General features: G+C 36.3%; 1 protein-coding gene across 1 annotated transcript in view; it reads right to left on the reverse strand.

The window, feature by feature from the left end:
• Positions 1 to 17,128, reverse strand: part of LOC105339958 (cation-independent mannose-6-phosphate receptor) — a 34,849-nt gene extending 17,721 nt beyond the window's left edge. Inside the window, exons 1-26 of the mRNA XM_066072024.1 lie at positions 16,965 to 17,128; positions 16,425 to 16,725; positions 15,709 to 15,946; positions 15,072 to 15,283; positions 14,519 to 14,681; positions 13,808 to 14,009; positions 13,255 to 13,361; positions 12,665 to 12,829; positions 12,226 to 12,357; positions 11,983 to 12,135; positions 11,314 to 11,451; positions 10,870 to 11,050; positions 10,124 to 10,414; positions 8,999 to 9,167; positions 8,466 to 8,621; positions 8,056 to 8,274; positions 7,638 to 7,818; positions 6,832 to 7,134; positions 6,215 to 6,408; positions 5,906 to 5,986; positions 5,276 to 5,498; positions 4,450 to 4,815; positions 3,982 to 4,042; positions 3,457 to 3,613; positions 2,868 to 2,997; positions 199 to 324 (exon numbers count right to left, since the gene is read on the reverse strand). Coding sequence (XP_065928096.1) covers positions 199 to 324; positions 2,868 to 2,997; positions 3,457 to 3,613; positions 3,982 to 4,042; positions 4,450 to 4,815; positions 5,276 to 5,498; positions 5,906 to 5,986; positions 6,215 to 6,408; positions 6,832 to 7,134; positions 7,638 to 7,818; positions 8,056 to 8,274; positions 8,466 to 8,621; positions 8,999 to 9,167; positions 10,124 to 10,414; positions 10,870 to 11,050; positions 11,314 to 11,451; positions 11,983 to 12,135; positions 12,226 to 12,357; positions 12,665 to 12,829; positions 13,255 to 13,361; positions 13,808 to 14,009; positions 14,519 to 14,681; positions 15,072 to 15,283; positions 15,709 to 15,946; positions 16,425 to 16,725; positions 16,965 to 17,095 — 4,780 coding nt within the window. The 5' untranslated portion in view covers positions 17,096 to 17,128. The remainder of the gene's footprint in view (positions 1 to 198; positions 325 to 2,867; positions 2,998 to 3,456; positions 3,614 to 3,981; positions 4,043 to 4,449; positions 4,816 to 5,275; positions 5,499 to 5,905; positions 5,987 to 6,214; positions 6,409 to 6,831; positions 7,135 to 7,637; positions 7,819 to 8,055; positions 8,275 to 8,465; positions 8,622 to 8,998; positions 9,168 to 10,123; positions 10,415 to 10,869; positions 11,051 to 11,313; positions 11,452 to 11,982; positions 12,136 to 12,225; positions 12,358 to 12,664; positions 12,830 to 13,254; positions 13,362 to 13,807; positions 14,010 to 14,518; positions 14,682 to 15,071; positions 15,284 to 15,708; positions 15,947 to 16,424; positions 16,726 to 16,964) is intronic.
• Between the last annotated feature and the right edge of the window lie 2,270 nt (positions 17,129 to 19,398).

A 19,398-nucleotide genomic window follows, 5' to 3' on the forward strand; every position in this document is an offset into this window, starting at 1 on the left:
TATTACTGACATCTATCTATATGTAGCTATGATGCTATGACAGTAAACATGATAGTACCTGTTGAAGCCACACAAGTGGCGCCGGCCACCACCCCGCATGATGTATGGGTAAAGTACATTATAACAGAATGGAGAGAAAACCTATTACATCTGTCTATATGTAACTACATGTATTATGCTATGTAAACAAAACAGTACCTGTTGAGGCCACACAGGTGGTGCCAGCCACCGCCCCGCACACGTTGAGGGTAAACTTGTGGTCCTTCCTGTCATCCACAGTGTATCCCTCGGACCGTTTGAGGGAACTCAAATCAAAAGCATAGCCTACAAACAGAGAAGCGTTGCAATAGTATTTAAGTTTTTATAATACGTTTACGCATATCATTACACTCTCAAATCTAGAGCTAAATTAAACAAGAAATTTTTTAACTACAGACCCTGAAACATACTACTACACCAAAAAAGCGTGCAACTTTCGTGTGAGAAACGTTTCGTGTAAACCATTTAGCGTTTCGTGTAAACCGTTTAGCGATTCGTGTGAATCGTGAAGCGTTTCGTGTAAACCGTTTAGCGTTTCGGGCAAAGCGTGCAGCGCTTCGGGCAAAGCGTGTAAATCGTTTTGGGCAAAGCATGCGAGAACATTGTAAAACGTTCATCAGATTTCATTCCGAACTTTCTGACAATTTAATTGTTTCAAAATAGCGCTCGTGTTAAACATTACTTTAAACTGTGATTGGCAAAACTCCTTTGTAGATATTCTCGTGAAAAAAATCTATAAGAAATGATATACTTATCTTTTTACAAAATTGAATTAATTTTTAACGAACAAAATAAAGGTACGCATATTGAAAGAAGACGTTACTGAGACTATTCGGCTGTGTACAACCAGCACACATAACCTCGGACATCAAGTAGACCTGCACCTGGCTGAACCTGTCAATCAAACTGTGTATTCGTTTTCATTGGATGGTCACGCGTCTCTTCTTTTGTCAATAGCCAATAGAAATTTTAATGACTTCAAGGTAGTCGAGATCAGTATTTGATGATGCACACAATTTAAATGATAGATTATTGAACATTAATTTGAACAAAATTAAATGTTAACATAGAAAGAAAATATACTGTTCATTTCTATAAAATGCGGTAAGTAAATTCTTCTGAATCCCGATTAAAAATATTTCTACAAGTTATTGTTTTAATTATTTAAACACTGATAACAGAAAACAACAAGTACTGAAATTTTCCTACAATGTACACATGCAATTAATTATTATGGAAAGAAGATGGGTGGATAAGGTGTGTAAAATGCCCATACACGGTCGGACAGGCTACTGAAAAATTAAAGTATCAATAAATCTGAATTTTTAAAAAAAAATCATATAAAACAATATATATTTTACGAATCATTGCTTTTTAACCTATAGGTACTTGGAATATGTTGACTCAAACAGGCGTATAAGCTGCAAATACTGTCATTACTTAGAACTTCAAGGCATTTTCTTTTATAGAGTGGGTCTGTGCTCCATATTTTTCTCATTGTCTAATTAAGGTCTATTGGAAAACAAAGCGATTTCAATCAACAAAAACGTGGAGAGATGACCCACTATATATTAAAAATATCATTTTATATCCCAACAATTGAACATTTTTAAAAAAAATAATACAAGTCCGGTAGTTCGTGGCCAAAGTCATACATGATATTTAAAAAGCCAACTTTATTGTGTCTGAAATGTCTCAGTGGTTAGAGTACCTAACATAAGCTAAACTTATATATCTAGGGTTTTTATGTTACGGGTTCGATACCACCAAAATTTCCGACAATATACTTTTTTTCTTATTTTTTGTTAAATATATTAAAAACTGACTATTGTTAGAAATTTTGCCTTTGCAAACTTGTATTATAAGATATTTGAATAGAGTTAATTTGGGAAAAATAAATTCAAAATTGTATTTCACTACTAAACCCAAAAGGCATTTGCGCCATCTTATTCCCCCATCTTCTTTATATGCATGGTACTTGATTGATTTTTTTTCTGTGATTTTATGTACGGAACATTTATTTACGCGAATGATACGAGATAAAAAAAATAAACGGTTGTTTTATAGCATTTTTCTAACTTATGTGACTAATTTTATTTTATATAATTTTCAAAATTCTCAATGTAAATGATTACAGGTTTATTTACTGTTAGTATTTTTACATCAAATTCTCTGAACCCAATAAAAATAATAATATGAGAAGAAAAAACAAATCCCGCCGAATACTGAAACCGATTTCAGTTTGTAATCATACGGATTTTTTTTTTGATATTGAATATTGTGTTACGGTAACTTTTTTCTCTGGAATTTTTATTATTTGCGGCACTAATTAGAATCATGGATATTTCTCTTGAGCAATAAATATATTTATAGAAGTAGTATTTTTGGCTAATTCTGTGAATAAATAATTTTTTCCTTTAAATCTATGTACCAAATTAATTTATTAATTATTAATCAATTCAATACTTATGTACATATATGTTTCTATTATCAGTATTTCTATTATTTCGTGTTTTCTTAAAATTAATTCTTACAAACAGATTCAAGGTAAAAATCCGAGAGCACCCGAATCGATCAGGATAAAAGTGTGTCCAAAGCGTGTGAAAAGCGAGCAAATCGTTTCGTGCAAGAATCTTTTCGTGTAAACCATTCAGCGTTTCGTGTAAATCGCTTAGCGTTTCAGGCAAAGCGTGCAGCGTTTCGTGTAAACCGTTCAGCGTTTCGTGTGAACTGTAAAGCGAGCGTGTGGCGAGCGTGTAGCGAGTGTGTGGTGAAGTAGTACGTTTCAGGGTCTGTACAAGTGGAGGGGTGTAGATTGCTCCACTGACCTGTTGAGGGGTTAGTGACAGTACAGTTTGCTCCATCGCCCTTGGAGGTTTGAATGGGACAGGCGGCCGCCGTCTGCCACACAAATCTGTGTTCACACCCCACCTGAAAGTGTCCCGCCGGAGAGGTGTCCTGAAACGAACAACACAATAATAGGATCATATACTTATCATATCATATTTTCCCAAATTAAAAAAAATTGTTGCTAAAGTACAAAATCATATACACATCTGATTTTAAATTTTTCCCATCAGAACATTTGATGATTACAGAAGCAAAATACTTAATTCTATATATCCTGGACGGATTTTGAAAAACAAAGAAAAAAACCCCTTAAAATTAATGGTAAATCTATAATCATCCTCAATATGGAAAGTCATTATATAATTATAAGCCTTGCAATACCTTTCATCATTGAAGTGACTACAGAGTTAATGGCACAAATCTAGGGAAGGGGGGGGGGGGAGGTCCCAACCCTCCCTGGAAAATTCAAATTAATTACATTACATCTCCACCACCTCTGCAAATTAAAATATATTTCTGATCATCCCTGGGTCAAGCATGAATGATGTATGTCAGAAAGGAGCTTACAATGGAGTCCTTGCTGCAGTACAGGAGGATGCGGGTGGTGACGTGTTTGGTGGGGTCCTCCTTACACGCCTCCCCGTTGGTGTACACCAGCTGTAGGTGACCGTCCAGGAACTGTACCTGCTGCTCGCTCACCTCACCTATGTTGTGGAACTTCTTCCTATAACAAAATAGCCATTAAAAGTCATTTTAAATACCTGGTAGTTGTTGATAGGCAATAAGGTTTATAATTATTATAAAAGATTGAGAATTTTCAAAGAGTATTTAATATTAATAATTTGTTGAAATCAGAACCCATTAAAAATACAGCTTCGATATGAGTGCTATGAAGTATCAACAAATTTCTTCATAAAATGTCAAGTACATGACTATTGTATATCTTTAGTGAAAGCCCTTTACTCTTCCCATAAAGGACAAATATATGTACTTCCATATTCACAGTTGCATTATTATCATGTACATATGGAGTGATGTAATGTATATTGGGAAGTCTTACCGACATTCTTGTAGATAGGAATATACACTTACTTGGGATCTGTGACGCCGAGATCAACGATACAGGCCGCTGAATTGAAGGGACAGGTCTCCCCTGAAAGAAATCATTGAAAATTAATCATTTATCCCATTATTTAAAAATACATACAATTATATTTCGAGACAGGATTAAATAGTGATGGTTTGTAAACTCAGGTAAAAACAGAAGTGACAACGACAAAATTTTATATGTTGTGATATTGCAATAAAGTGCTATGACCAAAATCCATCAACTTGAAGCAACTTATAATTAATAGTAATTACACAAATATTGAAGGGAAAGCTTATTTACAGGTAAGAAAAAGAAAAAAAAAAGATTCATGTCAAATTACGCATCGGTCTCAAAACACTACACCCTACCAACCCGTCATATGACTGCAACAGATTTGCAATTAAGTCCTACACGTATAATAAGAATATTTCAGCGTTTTTTAAGTCCATTGTTATACACATCAAACCCACCTTTCTGGTGAACAAGCGAGCGACACACGTTAAAAATGTACTTCTTCTTGGCGACGTGGTCAATGGTCTGATAATTGTCATCGTTCAGGGAAAGGCTGGACAGGTCGTACTGCCCCCCGCTGGGATCTCTAAGCCCACAGTCAGCGACCTTGAAGGGGGGACAGGCCTGGGCGGTGGGCCAGACAAACTGATAGACACAGTCCTCCGTCTCGTTGAGGAAGGTGGGACCCGCCAGACCGGTTTTGGACTGGTCGCAGACAAAGGTGATGACGGTGGAGCGGTTATACTTTTGGTGACAGAGGTGTCCGTTGTCGTAGGTCAGAGTTATCTCCCCTGAGTCGTACACCAGGCTGCTACTGCTGTGACCTAGGTGATACAAAACAATGTAGTTTTCATTAACATTACTGGTAAATAAAAACATAATAAAAAGTAGCCAAAGCTAATACGCATAATTAATATATAATAATGTTTCCTAGGTTAACAGTTCACATAAATACATTGAAAACTATTTTCAGCAGATTTACAACTTTTTTCCACTTAAGCATCAATAATTATGAACATAATGTGAGTTCATGATATCCAAAAATGAATCATAATATCTATATTAAGTTTAAAGGCAAATTTTAAAATAGCAAATTTCATGATTTACTATTCTAAAAGTACAGCATTTTGATAAGTTTTTCACCAGTGGTATGTACCGAATAGCCAATGCACAATGTTTTTAGTAAATTTCATAGATTAGAATGCATTCTTTTTGACTTTTGACCCCATATTCCTTTTCCTTTTTAAGATGCCATCTCCCAGTGCATTACATCATTAAACATACCTGCATCAAAATGGAAGTTGCTGTCGGCTGGCTTGGTCTGACAGGATGCTATGGAGGAGTTTGTGCACTTGCTGGATTTGACCAGGGGACCACACACATTCAGTTCGTATGCATACTCCACAGACGTCACCAGATAATTAGCATCAGCTTTGCGGAGTTTATTGAAATCAAAGGAATAGCCATACAGGGGGTCTGACACAACACAGTTTTGACCCACAATTCTCTGTTGGAAAAAAGCACAAGGATTCATGATTAGCAAAGACGCTTACTAATAATTATCTTAACTGTACTAACTAGCAGTTGAAAAATATAATTATGTAAACAAGAGTTGAATAATTAGTAAATGGTCAAGTATGTCATGCTGCAATAATGTTTATGCCAATATTAAACAAGAATGCTCTTTACAAACCATTATAATGGCAATTTTATTTTTCATATTTGTCAAAAACCTTAATTCCATACTAAAATTCAACAGAAATTGCCATTGGTGAAGGCAATTTTAGGAAAACCTTTGCGATGGTTTATCTTGAATATATTGTTTTTCAAAGTTTGAAATATAAGAAGTAAACGTGAAGTACCATAAGAGACTCCAGTAAGCTGTCTTTGAGAGCTGACCGGTCAGTGACTTACCTGTACCGGACAGGCGGCGGGGGTCAGCCAGTTAAAGATGTACTCACAGGTGTCTGTCTCTGCCTCAAAGGCCGGACTGTGCTGTGAACAGAGTAACACAAAACATTATAATAATACAAATATTGACTGAGGTTGAGGGCAACATTGATTATATTAGCCCCCGAGGGATGAAATATTGCTTGACGCAAAGCGGAGAATTGGTCAAAAGCCAGTTTTTAAACATTCAAATGAAAACAGTTTTTAAACATTCAAATGAAAAGAGATGAGCAGCCACAGAATAACCCAGCCAGCTGAACTTTGAACTCTGACCTCTGAAGGGGAGCAGAAGAAGTTGATCCTGGTGCTGCGGGGGGCCTCGTTGGGCTTGCCCTTGTGACAGTGGTCGCCCCCGATGTACCTGAGGGTGAGGGTCCCGTTCCCTGCCACCACCGGCTGAGACTGAATGTACCCCATGTTGAAGGCACGGCCCGAGGTGGACACCTGACACCCCCCTACAGGGCCCCCTGAAGACAAAGCACACTTTGGTTCACTTACAGGTTAAGATGCAATAACACTTCTTGATTAATACTGGGCATTGTTTGTGTGGGGATATTCTTAACACATTTATGATCATGACTAAAATTTGCCAGATTCATCACTCTATGCATTGTTTTTTAAAATAGGTACCATAATTATACATTATGTAAAACAAACATGTATTTTGAGGAACTTTTGCATCTGCAAAAAATAATAGACAGTCACGGACTCCCTATACATGTATTACATATTAGAAAGAGTAAAAATATGCCATTTAATTTAAAATTGCAAAATAATTATTATAACAACGTCCAAATAAAAAAAGTATCATCATGATTGAAGGTAGAATCTATAGACAACTCTTTTAAAATTTGTTAACTGTGAGTTAAACCTTGTTTTCTCTCACTGACCTGGACAGGTTGATCCAGCCACAGAGTTGATTGGTCGACAGACGTTGATGTAATAAGTCAGGTCGGAGAATCCCGGCCGAGTATCCAACACCTGCCAGTTGGTCCCGGAGCGGGCCAGGGGAGATAAGTCATACTGAGTCCCCTTCTCGTCCTGAACCTGACAGTCCACCGGCTGGGGGCGACAGGCCAGGGAGGTCTTAAAGTCGAAGTAGTAGGCATTCTCTTCCTTCCGGACAAACTCGGGGGCCCCAAGGGGGATATTCTGTCTGCACAGGAACAGGACTATCACCTGGGTTCTTTGACCTACATTTTTTGGAGGATATTAAAAAATATTACCGGTACTACATTAGTAATGATGACTATTGAATTTAACATTGCAGAGCAAGTTTACTTCATTATCTGATTCAGATATCCATAATTTAATTATTAAAAGACAGACCTGTTGATTTTTTTTTCAGTATTACGATTCAATATTTAATCATTAAAAGTTTCCTTCCAATAGCCTTAGATAGAGAGCAAAATATTTCACAAACCCAAAATGACTTATTCATAACAAAAATGTAAATATAGAAGTGATGGCCGTTTTAAAGAGAATTTCAAAACATTCATGACCTTACAGACTGGGTATTTATCAAATAATGAATTAACTGTAACCTTTTTATAATTTAAAAATATGCTTTTTTAAATTTTTCAGTTTGTGCAAAAGTTTGAAATACATGTATTGTGAAAAATCTGTTAGAAATACATGAAAAACGTTTACATAGTAAAACAGCTCTATAAAGACACACATGGTATTAACTACCCACCATTCTGCTGCCTGACCCCGTCAAAGGTCATCATGAGTCTGCCGTCCTCGGAATAGTCCAGAGTATGGGAGAGGGTGGCAAGTCCCTGGGACAGTCCCGCGGCGGTCTCCAGACAGGCAGCTGATTCCGCCCCCTCTATCGCCGCACAGTGCGGTGACTTTATGCTACCACACAGGTTCATCTATACATACAATGAAATGAAGAAAATCAAAAATAGTTTTTCTGTGTTAATTTGTTTATTTTAAAAAAAAAATTATTCATATGACTAAATTGTTGAGCATTTATTTACTCAATGGAAAAAAAAATGTGACTCTGTTTGCTTTAACAACAACTGTGTACCTTATCTAGTAAGGGAAAAAAAACCCTCCACCTTTTTAAAGAAAATTGAAGATTCATTAAGTAAACAAAAGTCCCTTACCCTGATCTTATATCCACCCATGGCAGTGACTTCATAGAAATCTTGATCCCCACTCTTACGTAGTGGCGAGAGGTCAAAGGTGTAGTCAGAGTTGCGGTCCTTGATGCTACAGTTTTTACCCTCGATGTTCGTGTCTGCTATAGGGCAGGCCGCCTCGGTCTCCCACACAAAAGAGTACTCACAGTCCCCTATCTTCTGTGGGGGGTTGGGACCTTTAGCCTAATGCATAAAAAGATGGGGGAAAAGAATTAAATACATGTATCATTTCAGAAAAAAAAAATTTATGATAATTTATAAATAATACTAAATATAATCTCAAAATAGTTGACATTTGAAAAAGAAAATCATTATGATACAACCAAAACTCTTTTCCAAAATGGCTCCAATTAAAGAAGAAAATGTTGACTTACCAGGGCACCTTTCTTGCAGACAAAGTGGATGGTGGAAGTCCAGTTCTTCCCCTGGCACTCGTTCTTGACGCTGACGTACCTGAGAGTCAGCAGTCCCTCCCCCTCCACAGTGGGGCCCGAGGTCACCTCCCCGAGGTTATCAGACACCAGCTGTTCCTACAGATAGACATAAAATCTCACTGTACTAGTTTGGACATTATCTGGTTATTTTAATTTATGATAATTTATAAATATTACTAAAAAAAATCATATTTATTCATAATTATAATCCTATTTTGTACAAAAATACTGATTTCACTTAGGCAGTTCTGATTTATACATAAAGATGTACTGTAAAACTAATTCTAAAAAATTCATGATATAACATAATTTGTACACTAATAATCCCGTTCATACCCGTGCTTAAAAAAAGATTGCGTTAATTGTCAGTAAGTAATATGTCAATAAAATGTATATTATAACATAAAGTATCATAGCTAAGGATAGATTTTTCATATGATTTTGTTTAAATAATGCAAACAACTATATGATACCTGTGAATTCTGGTAACTAGTTTGACAGACTGCTGCAAAGGGACTACAGCCCGACCCCACTGGAATCTCCTTCAGGGGGGTGCACACGTTCAGGTAGAACTTCTTCCTGGAGCCAGGGTTGGACTCATCCACCACCGCCCAGTTCTCTTCATCTGTTCCCCTTGACAAACTGGTCAACAAAAATCAAAGCACTGCAAGTACTAACAGGAATACAGCAGGTGTTCTTATGTCATTATATGTTTTAATACTTTGATGACAAAATCAATTCAGAATATTATACTGATATCCATACTTATATTTCATCTACACATATAGTATCATTCTGGTTGTTACTGAAAACCCAAATGATTCATATTGTTGTTGGCTCATGCACAATTTTTTAAACACTTGTTCCTACTAACCTAGACAAATCATATTGCCTGCCTCTACATACATATACCTAGTACATAAGTCATATTGCCTGGCTCTACATACTTACACAAGTCTTATCCCAGGCACTGCATGCCTACACAAGTCATATGCCTGCCACTACAAACCAAGAAAAGTCATATTGCCTGATACTACATACCTAGATAAGTCATATTGCCTGCCCCTACATATCTAGATAAGTCACATTGACTGCCACTATATACCAAGACAAGCCAAGTCAAATTGCCTGGCTCTACATACCTACACAAGTCATATTGCCTGCCCCTTCATTCCTAGACAAGTCATATTGCCTGCCACAACATACATGTACCTAGGTAGTCATCTTGCCTGCCCCTACATACCTACACAGTCAAGTCATATTGCCTGATACTACATACCTAGATAAGTCATATTGCCTGCCTCTACATTCCTAGACAAGTCATATTGCCAGATACTACTACCCAGATAAGTCATATTGCCTGCCCATACATTCCTAGACAAGTCATATTGCCAGTGACTACATTCCTAGACAAGTCATATTGCCTGCCACTACATACCTAGATAAGTATTATTGACTGCCCCTACATACCTACACAAGTCATATTGCCTGCCCCTATATACCTACACAAGTCATATTGCCTGATATTACATACCTAGACAAGTCATATTGCCTGTCACTACATTCCTAGACAAGTCATATTGCCTGCCACTACATACCTAGATAAGTCATATTGTCTGCCGCCTCCTGTGGCTGTACACTCTATTGGACTGCTAGGACAGGCATACTCTGTGTTCCAGGCGAAGGTATAGGTTCCACTGCTGGTCAGCCCTTCATCTACAAATACAGGGGACCCCCGCCCTGCATGACGGTCACAGATGAGGGTGATTTCTGTGCGTCTCGGGGTTGGAGGGTTGCTGTTGTACATTGCCCCCTGCTCATATTTGATCTTCACAAGTCCATCGTAATATGTGAGGTTAGTGTTGGCTTGTCCAGTGACAAAAGCATCCCTGTTGTTGAGAGACAGTAAATAAACATTGTGCATCAAGAACATCTGTCAAGATCATATCTTACAGTTGAATGTTCAAAGTTTACAACAGGAAGTGAAATGGTAAAATATTTCAAATGTTTTGATTTATGAATTCACATTTGCCTGAGCCATTCATATTTGCAAGACATGTCAATGTAACAATGAAATTAAAAAATGTCTAAGTTGTAAACCTACAATATAATTTTCTAAATAAAAAAAGCAGCTGCTGATATCTAAGCATAGTTCACATGGAATTTTAATGACCAAATCTACACATATTGTATATATCTGGTGATTTTTTGCCTGCAATTGTTTCTTTCTTGTGACTAAAGATAAAAGATTCTTTCTACTCTGTTCATGCCGACTCACACACATAACTGTCATCTAAGTTATTTTTTATATTAATGCTATGCTTTTATCAGCGGACACACTTACGCTGCTGTCCCTCCATGCTTGACCTGACACACCCCTGGGTTTGTCACCTGTGAGGCTTTCTGGTCACACAGGGTGTTCTTCACCGGTCCACACAGGTTCAGGATGTAGTCGTAATCTCCGTTTGTCACATTGTAATAGTGGCCCTCCGCAGCCTGTAGCTTATTGAAGTCAAAGTTTATTCCTACAAAATTATGAATAAATTCATAACTAATTTTCTCATCCTTAGGACTTAATGAATTTTGAAACAAATGTTCTTAGGCAAGAAAAATTACTTTTGCGGGTAACTCATTTATACAGAAGATTCAATATGAATCACTTCATTTACAAAATTATAGTTTTTGGAGAATCAGATGTAAATTTGGGGATTTTAAAGGATGAAATACATGAACTATGAACAATGTATGCAACACAGAGTGTTAACACTAGATCCATCAGGTGAATTACCCAAGTCTTCATTGTACACCTTACAACCAGAGCCGGTCTCCCTGGAAAGGACACAGGCGGCCGCTGTCTGCCACTCAAACTCATACACACACTCGTCCAGGGACCGTCTCAAAAACACAGGCCCACTGTCCATGTCTCCTGTATAAATTAAAGTACACACAGCTATGTCTAAAGTTCAGTGTTTCAGAATTTCTCATACAACTACACACTGAACATTTAATGTTATTTTCAAAGCAAATCATCATTTAAAGTGTGCAAATGCATAGTTATTTGGTTTCTTAACTTACACTAAAGTCAAAACAAATTATGTTGTTGATTAACAAACAAAATGAAGAAATAAATTTTAATTATAGTTACTAGGCTATACACATGTGTAAACATTTAATGCCGACAAAGATAAAATCTGCTTCAAAACATAATCAAGTGAGTCCCATTATGTGTGATAGAACTACATGTATATGATCTTTAGCTGATAAGTTGTGTAATTTCAAACTCGGAGCCTAGGCTTAAAATCACAGATGTTCTTCATGTATAGTAACTCAGCCTACTGAGATGTTCTAACATGTAGTAAATGTAATATGTACTGTATGACAAAGAGTCGAAAGGGAGATAAAAAGTAAACTAAAACATTAATTAATTATCAAAAATTTCCTGGGGGTGGAAGCGTACCTGGTTTACAAATGAATGTGACGACGGAGGACTTTTTCTGTGTGTTGTCCCGGCACGAATCTCCCTCTGTGTAGGTTATCTGTATGGTGTTGGATCGCGGGTCAAAGGTCGGGTTTTGGAGGTAGCGACCCAAACTGTGTGCCCCAGAATTATCTGAAACAATCATACAATGGTCATGTACAATATGACTCACAATAATACGACCACAGATTCTATTATATCATCGATACAGGGTCTTGTTACCTAGGAGACAGACGGAGGAGTCAGACTTGCAGCGTGCGGCCTGGTCGCTGTGGATGAGGTCACTACAGATGTTGATGTAGTACATACTCAGCCCGTCTTGGCCCCCACCCTCCAACACGTTCCAGTTTTTACCTTCAAAATACGACCAATAGTTAGAGAATCAGAGCAAAGCAAGCTAATGCTGGTTAGGTGTATTTTTTTCTGCAATGTTGCTACCTTCATATTCCACATGAACCATTAAAGAAAGCATTATACTGTTTAAATAATTCCTTATACCCGGTATAGTAAAATATTTACAAAATTTAATAAAAAATATTTTCCATTAATAAAATATTAATCTGATTTTTTTTTATTACAAATGTACATCAAAATGTAATCCTTGAAAATTGTTTAGTAATGATTAAGACTATTATGGCTTATATGTCAATTACGTAAATACCAGTGTGTTTGACCAAGGGAGATAAATCGAATCTCTTTCCGTTGTGGTTGACGCGACACTCCTCTATGACGGGGTGGTCCAGACAGGCGTACTTAGTGTCCCAGTCAAACAGGTAGCTACAGTCCTCCTCCCTGTTAAACACCGGCCAACCCTGACCGTTGTACGCTGACAAAAAAAAAGTCATCCATCAAAATACTAAGTCTTATAATCAATAGAGAGAGGGAGTGAGTGAGAGCTAGAGGAGAGAAAAAAGGAATGGGGGGCAAAATAATGTTTTCATTGTTGGATGACGAAAAAAACTTGTCATCAAAATATATACATATATTATAATTTAAAAACACAGAGAGAGAGAGAGAGAGAGAGTGTGTACAATGGTATATTCAATTGAATCTGAAGAATTTATGCACAAGACGTGACACTTTCACATTTCTCATTAGCTATTTTCATCAATTTGGAAAAAAAAAAACAAGTGAAAAGTAACACAAGTAACAAATCATCACCTACAAGTGATTGTCATGTAGCTGTAGATTTATCTACCTGTATTTTCCATGTAATAGAAAGACAAAGTACAACTGTTGCAGTCTTTTTACCTGCGGAGTGATTACAGTGGAAGTTGATGATGGTCTCTCGCTGGAAATGGTTGTGGTTACACTTTTCTCCTCCTTTGTAAGTCAGAGTCAACAGGCCATCTACATATCTACAACAGAGTCAGGTGTACATATTAAACAAAATGTTATACATGTAGTTAAAATCTTGCAGAATTCTTTAGGTCAGTATCATTTCAAATTCTTCAAACTTTTTTAAATTACATAAAAAAACACAAGTCATTTGAGATTTCACACAGGCTAATAACTTAATAAATTCATTTGTAGATAATTGTAATTAAAACTCCATAAGATAAAATGCATATTGAAACTTTTGATTTGAAAGATGGTTTGAAATTTTCATGAAAATACAATTCATTTTTAATGGCAATTTTATTTTATTTAAAGCTTCACTACCTAAAAAAATTGTAATTTCTTAATTCATAAACCTGTGTAAATTAAATAATATATTTTAATCCAAATTAAAGAACATCGGAGAGATGGTCGCTGGTTTGTGTAATGAACTTTCTTGGTGGTATTCTATTTGTACTGAACCTACTTGAGTTCTTGGTGGTCAGTTTTCCCGAGCACGTGGCCCCAGCTGGAGTTGCCCACCATGGTCTGACAGACTGCCACGCCCCTCACGCTCTCATCGTCCGGGCACTGTATCCCCAGCTCTCCGCACACGTTGATGTAGTACCTCATGGGGCGAGAACCCGGGCCCGAGGCGTTCACATACACTTCATAAGGTTTATCCACACCTGCAAAATACAAAACAACTTAACAATCATACCTAAATTTTCAAATCATTCTTTTTTTCTTTTTTTATACGAAGTCAATTTTTTAAGCTTTCTATTGCTATGTACATATGAATGTATTGTGGTATTTCAAAGAAAATGGAGATTGGAAAATTCATTCTAGAGTAACTGCTACAGTATCAGCTATTGTAAAAAAAAAATGTCAAAATAATTTTTAACCATGAAGTTCATTATGAAGCATGTAATGAATGCTTATAAATATTATTTTTTAAATCTTAAATATGTTTATTTTTCTTGTATTATTAGACATTATATATCACTATTTTAAAGTCATATATCCATCTTTATACTTTGATGGAAAAGAGGGGCAACTTTATAATACAGTCTTACTAGATGTTATGGTTATCTGCGTACAACCTTAAATTTTTTAAGATGTAAATTTTCTGTCATATGACAACCCTGAAAAGTAAATGCTTCAACATCTTCCTTTTTTGAGTTTCCCAATGTCATACCTGGTGAGTTTGTGAGTGGACTCAGATCTATGTCGAGATTTCTCTGTGGATTGTGTAGGTGACAGGTGGATGAAGTCACAGCCACATCTGGACAGGCGTGCTCCGTTTTCCACAAGACTCGGTACTCACAGTTGAAATCGAATTCAAGCTGGGGGTCCTCACTCTATACGCAAAACAAAAAAAAATATTTTTAAGGTAACATTTTTAACAATACATATTTCATTTTCATATGAGACAGACAAAAATGTTCTAAATGAAACAAACTGTTCATGGTGAGTTATTTTTCATTTTTCCCATACGAAAAAAAACCCCAATAATTAATAGTAATAACTAGTTCATCTTGTGCTGTATAGAAGCAACAAAAGGTTTCCTCTAAGCAACAAAAGGTTTCCTCTAAGCTAAAAATTAACATGATTTTAGCACTCAAGTACTAAAAATCATTTTAAAATTGCTAGATAAGTTTTTTAAAAGATTCCTAGAAAAATTAAAAGACAAAAAAAAATTCAAAAAATACCAGTAGCAAAGATTAAATAAAAAACACTGAAAAACGAACCCCGCCAGACTCTGGACAGACAAACTGGATGGTTGTTTTAGGTTTGGCGGTGCAGCCAGGGACGGTCACATTGGAGGTATAGGTGAGGGTGGGGTGGCCCCTGGCATCCACCTGTAACTTCTTGTTCGAGTGGCCCATGTCTATGGACGTGTCATTTTTCACCCTGCAGGCCGCACTACCCTGGGGACACTGGGCTGTTTTGTCCCCTGTACCTGTAACAATTAAGGTCAAGTGTGATAATGACCTCTGACCTCAAGGTCACCAACTTTCCTCATCTTAATTCTCAGCCTCAAAGCTGAGGTTTTACTTCAAATTTATGCATTTGTCTGTTCTGGATTTAAGTTGAGAACTGATTTGAGTAATTTCAATATATATGATGGAGAAAGTGGGGCAGAGCATGTTGCATGTATTTCGTTATCATTATACATCACAGTTAACAAATACTGTAAGGTCAAAAATTGTTTTTTGTTTTTAACTTACTTTTCCCATTACTCCTTACCTATTCCAATAAAATAACATATCTATATTGCAAATGGTTGACTTTGTTTGGTCAATTCAACTACCAGTTAGATTAAACAAAACATTATCTGTCTAGAACATGATACCATCTCAATAAATCAGTACTTATCTGATTTACCTGCTGTCACAGTGATGTCTCTACACACATTGATGTAGAACTCCCATCCCTCCGCCGAGTCCACCAAGTACCCTCCCTGGGTCTTCACCAGTGCACTAAGGTCGATCAGCTGTCCCTTTTCGTTGTAAACATAGCAGGGGACCTCGTGATGAGATACCGGCATATTCCGACAGGCATAGCTAGTTCTCCATTCAAAGTATGACGTGCAGTATGTATGCTCAAGAAACTTTGGAAAACCCTACAAGTAAAATTTGTAAATACTGCTCTCTGTTCTATTTTTTTTTCAATTATTTATCTTTACCGGGTATCTATTTCTTGGTCATGTATATCTACATTTTAATTTACCATATATATTTTGCTCTTTACCAGTGATAAACACTTATTTAAGCAATCATTCAGGTAATCTTTTAAAAACTTGACAAAACTAAAGGGAATCATTTTCAAAGACATATCCACAACTATGGGTTCTCTGCATGGATAAAAATTGGCTGAGTGGTGTAAAGTTATTTCATCCTATTCATTTGTGAAAAAAAAGAAGATTTAAATAATCTATTTTCTTTGATGCAAAAATAATTTAACATTTAATTAAGTATTTTTTCTAAAATTTGTGTACAGCTATGAAAGTCTAGAGAAAATAAAATTGGCATATTACAGTTACTGTGAAATCACATACAGTGTAATCCACTCATAAAGAAAATGATCAAGTTTTTACTAACCAGAGTTTTACCGCACTTAAGGTTGATGATACTGTTCAGATTCTCTCCAGCCAAATCAGGACACCCATCGCCGTTCCTCACTATCCACATCTCTGCTTCTTGATCATTCGATGGAGCATTTATTGTGTTGTTGGTGTAATTGGCCAGGGAGAAGGCCTGCCCGTCTTGGACCATGCACACCACTGTATCATTGTGACAGCTGGGTTTCCCGACCCCTGCACTGTACGCAGGGACTCTCCCACACAGATTTATTTGGTAAGTGTTGTTACCATCATATGATATCACCTCCCAGGGACCAAACCTTGATATAGATTAATAAAATTAATGCTGAAGTTTAAAACTTTTTTAAAACTCTGTATGCAACCATCCGGTATTGTGGATTGCATAATTTTCATAATTAATAATAGCAACCTATGTAAAGATTTAGATGATTTTGCTTGGTAAATTGGTTGATATACTAGACAAATAAAGAGAGAAAATTCGAACTACAATTATAAAACAAGTTCTGCTTCATGCTTCGACTCACGAAGTTTTGTTTACCTCTCAACGGCAGAAAAGTCTTTGTTGTTAACCAGGCATTTTTCTGTGTAAATATATGGCATAAATACAAATAAAACAGCTAATCTATAAAGCTTAAACTTCATTTTACAGATTATATAGTTCCTTGTCATGTGGACGTCGCCATTTACCAAAACATCACTATGCGCACGCACTTGCTCATAATCACATGATTATCATGCGACTGGCGCGGTGGTTGGTGTGGGGGAGGGGTAATTATTTGTACAACCGCGCGCACAAATTATGTCATTTTTTCACCCTGTATATATATATATATATATATATATATATATATATATATATATATATATATATATATATATATATATATATATATATATATATATATATATATTTCATTGAAAACAAGGGTTATTTTGAAAAGGGTTTCTGTCCGATTTCAAAGAAATTTTTATTGATTACATTAATTTTATTAGTAGTAGTTCATGATCAATTTGCACTCGTACATTGAAATAGTTTTTTAACAACTTATCTGTAAATGGTATTTCAAACAACAGGCACGTAGCATTAGGGGAGGGACCAGGGGAGTCTGGAAAAAACCCAGTGAAATTGAAGTTAAAAGTACCCCCCCCCCCCCCGATGTTTTGCTTGTCAAGAATTTTTGGATAAGTCACCCCCCCCCCCCCACCACTTTAAAAAACAACGCTACATTGTACGTGCCTGAACACAACACTATACACTACTTTAATACCAAATCCCCGGAACAGAAGGTTTGAAAAATATTTAAATATGATGCATTTATCTAGGGACATATATATTCTGTTATATTAGTATACGCAGGGACGTATATACTAAGTAGTATATATACGTCCCTGGTATACGTCCCTGATTTATCAATCCAAATTAACCTTTTGAAGTCAGGTCTTTTTAGTCAAGGGGTTACATATTTTTGAAAAATGTTGATTTTAAATGAAATAGGTATATTTAGTGAAAAGGAAAAAAAATTGACATACGTACTTTTATTTGTCACCTAGCGGAGTGTAGTTCAGGCCCTGAGGATGGCTGTGTTGGATCAGAGGCGGATCCAGCAATTTTGAAAAGGGGGGGGGGGGGGTTCCAATTGATGAAAATCAATACGTGCAAAATACATTATTTGTCAATAAACAAGGCCTTTTGAACGTTTTCCGTGCGTAAATTTAATGAACATGTATCTCATCAATATCTATTTCACATCTATTTTAATATCAGAGTGCACGGCATTATTGAGCGTTTTGGTTTAGGTAAGGAAGATTTGCATAATTTCCAGCCTTAAAAAACAACCAAGTCTCCAACAATGAGAACGTGCGTCTATGCTATGCTTAATAGAAAGAAACGGTAAGAAACCAAAAATAATTTAGACTTATTACGACAAGCCATTATAAAAAATAATTTTTTGGTAAAAAAAAATGTATGTCTTTGATGGTTAAATTCTGAACTATTTATTGACTTTGATTTCTATCGGTTGCCTTCTAAAATAAAGGTCTAAATGATAGGATATGACAAAAATGGGGATAGTTTATCTGCTGAATGGATGGAACATGTGAAATACAATTGTACAAGCAATAGTCGTCCCAGGGAACTTGATGTGACCTCTGTATAATGGGTGCGCCACATCACCCGGCACTAGTACAGATGCGATCTTATTCAGGAAAGTTTTGAAAAGTTGTGCATTTTCATAATGGTTTATATATATAAACCCCTTACACGGTATTTTGTAACATAATTTCTGATTCTTGGAAACAAAACAAAAAAGGGCTTTCTTTTGTGTTTCATGTGGGTATGAAGGTACGGTATAGCTAGCATTCCAGAAAATAGCATAACTTGCATAAAATTAACTATAATCCATTTTTTATAGAAATAGAGTAGACAATACATTGTAGATGTTATTATAAATATGTGGTTTTAGCGACACTGCTTAGTTAATTTTTTTTAAAATTTTCCACATGTTTACTCAAAGATGTGAGCACCGGATGCTGATGGGGAGTACCTTTTTCGATAAAAAAAATCGTTAGGGTTTTTTCACATAAGAAATACATGTACATGTAAATTACGGTGCGGTGTAAAAAATTATTTAAATTAGCAATTTTAAAAGCATTTATTTGAAATAATTGCAGTATTTATATTATAAATGGGGACAATTGCCTTTAAATAGGCATTACAAGTTTTCAAAAAAAAATTATGTCCCAGAAAAGGGGGGGGGGTCCGACCCCCGGAACCCCCCCTCTGGATCTGCCAATGTGGATTATACCTCAATTCACATTTTAATGACGTTCCGTACTCATGGCTATGAATTGATTGGTTGGGGGTGTCAAATGGTTGGGGGGGGGGGGGGGCATTGCATGTAAGTACATGTAGTATTTTTTGACAACTACATGTAACTAATAGTATTTATATTTTGGTATCTGCTCATATGTAA

Source organism: Magallana gigas, chromosome 9 (genome assembly GCF_963853765.1).
Source record: "Magallana gigas chromosome 9, xbMagGiga1.1, whole genome shotgun sequence".
NCBI lineage: Eukaryota > Metazoa > Mollusca > Bivalvia > Ostreida > Ostreidae > Magallana > Magallana gigas.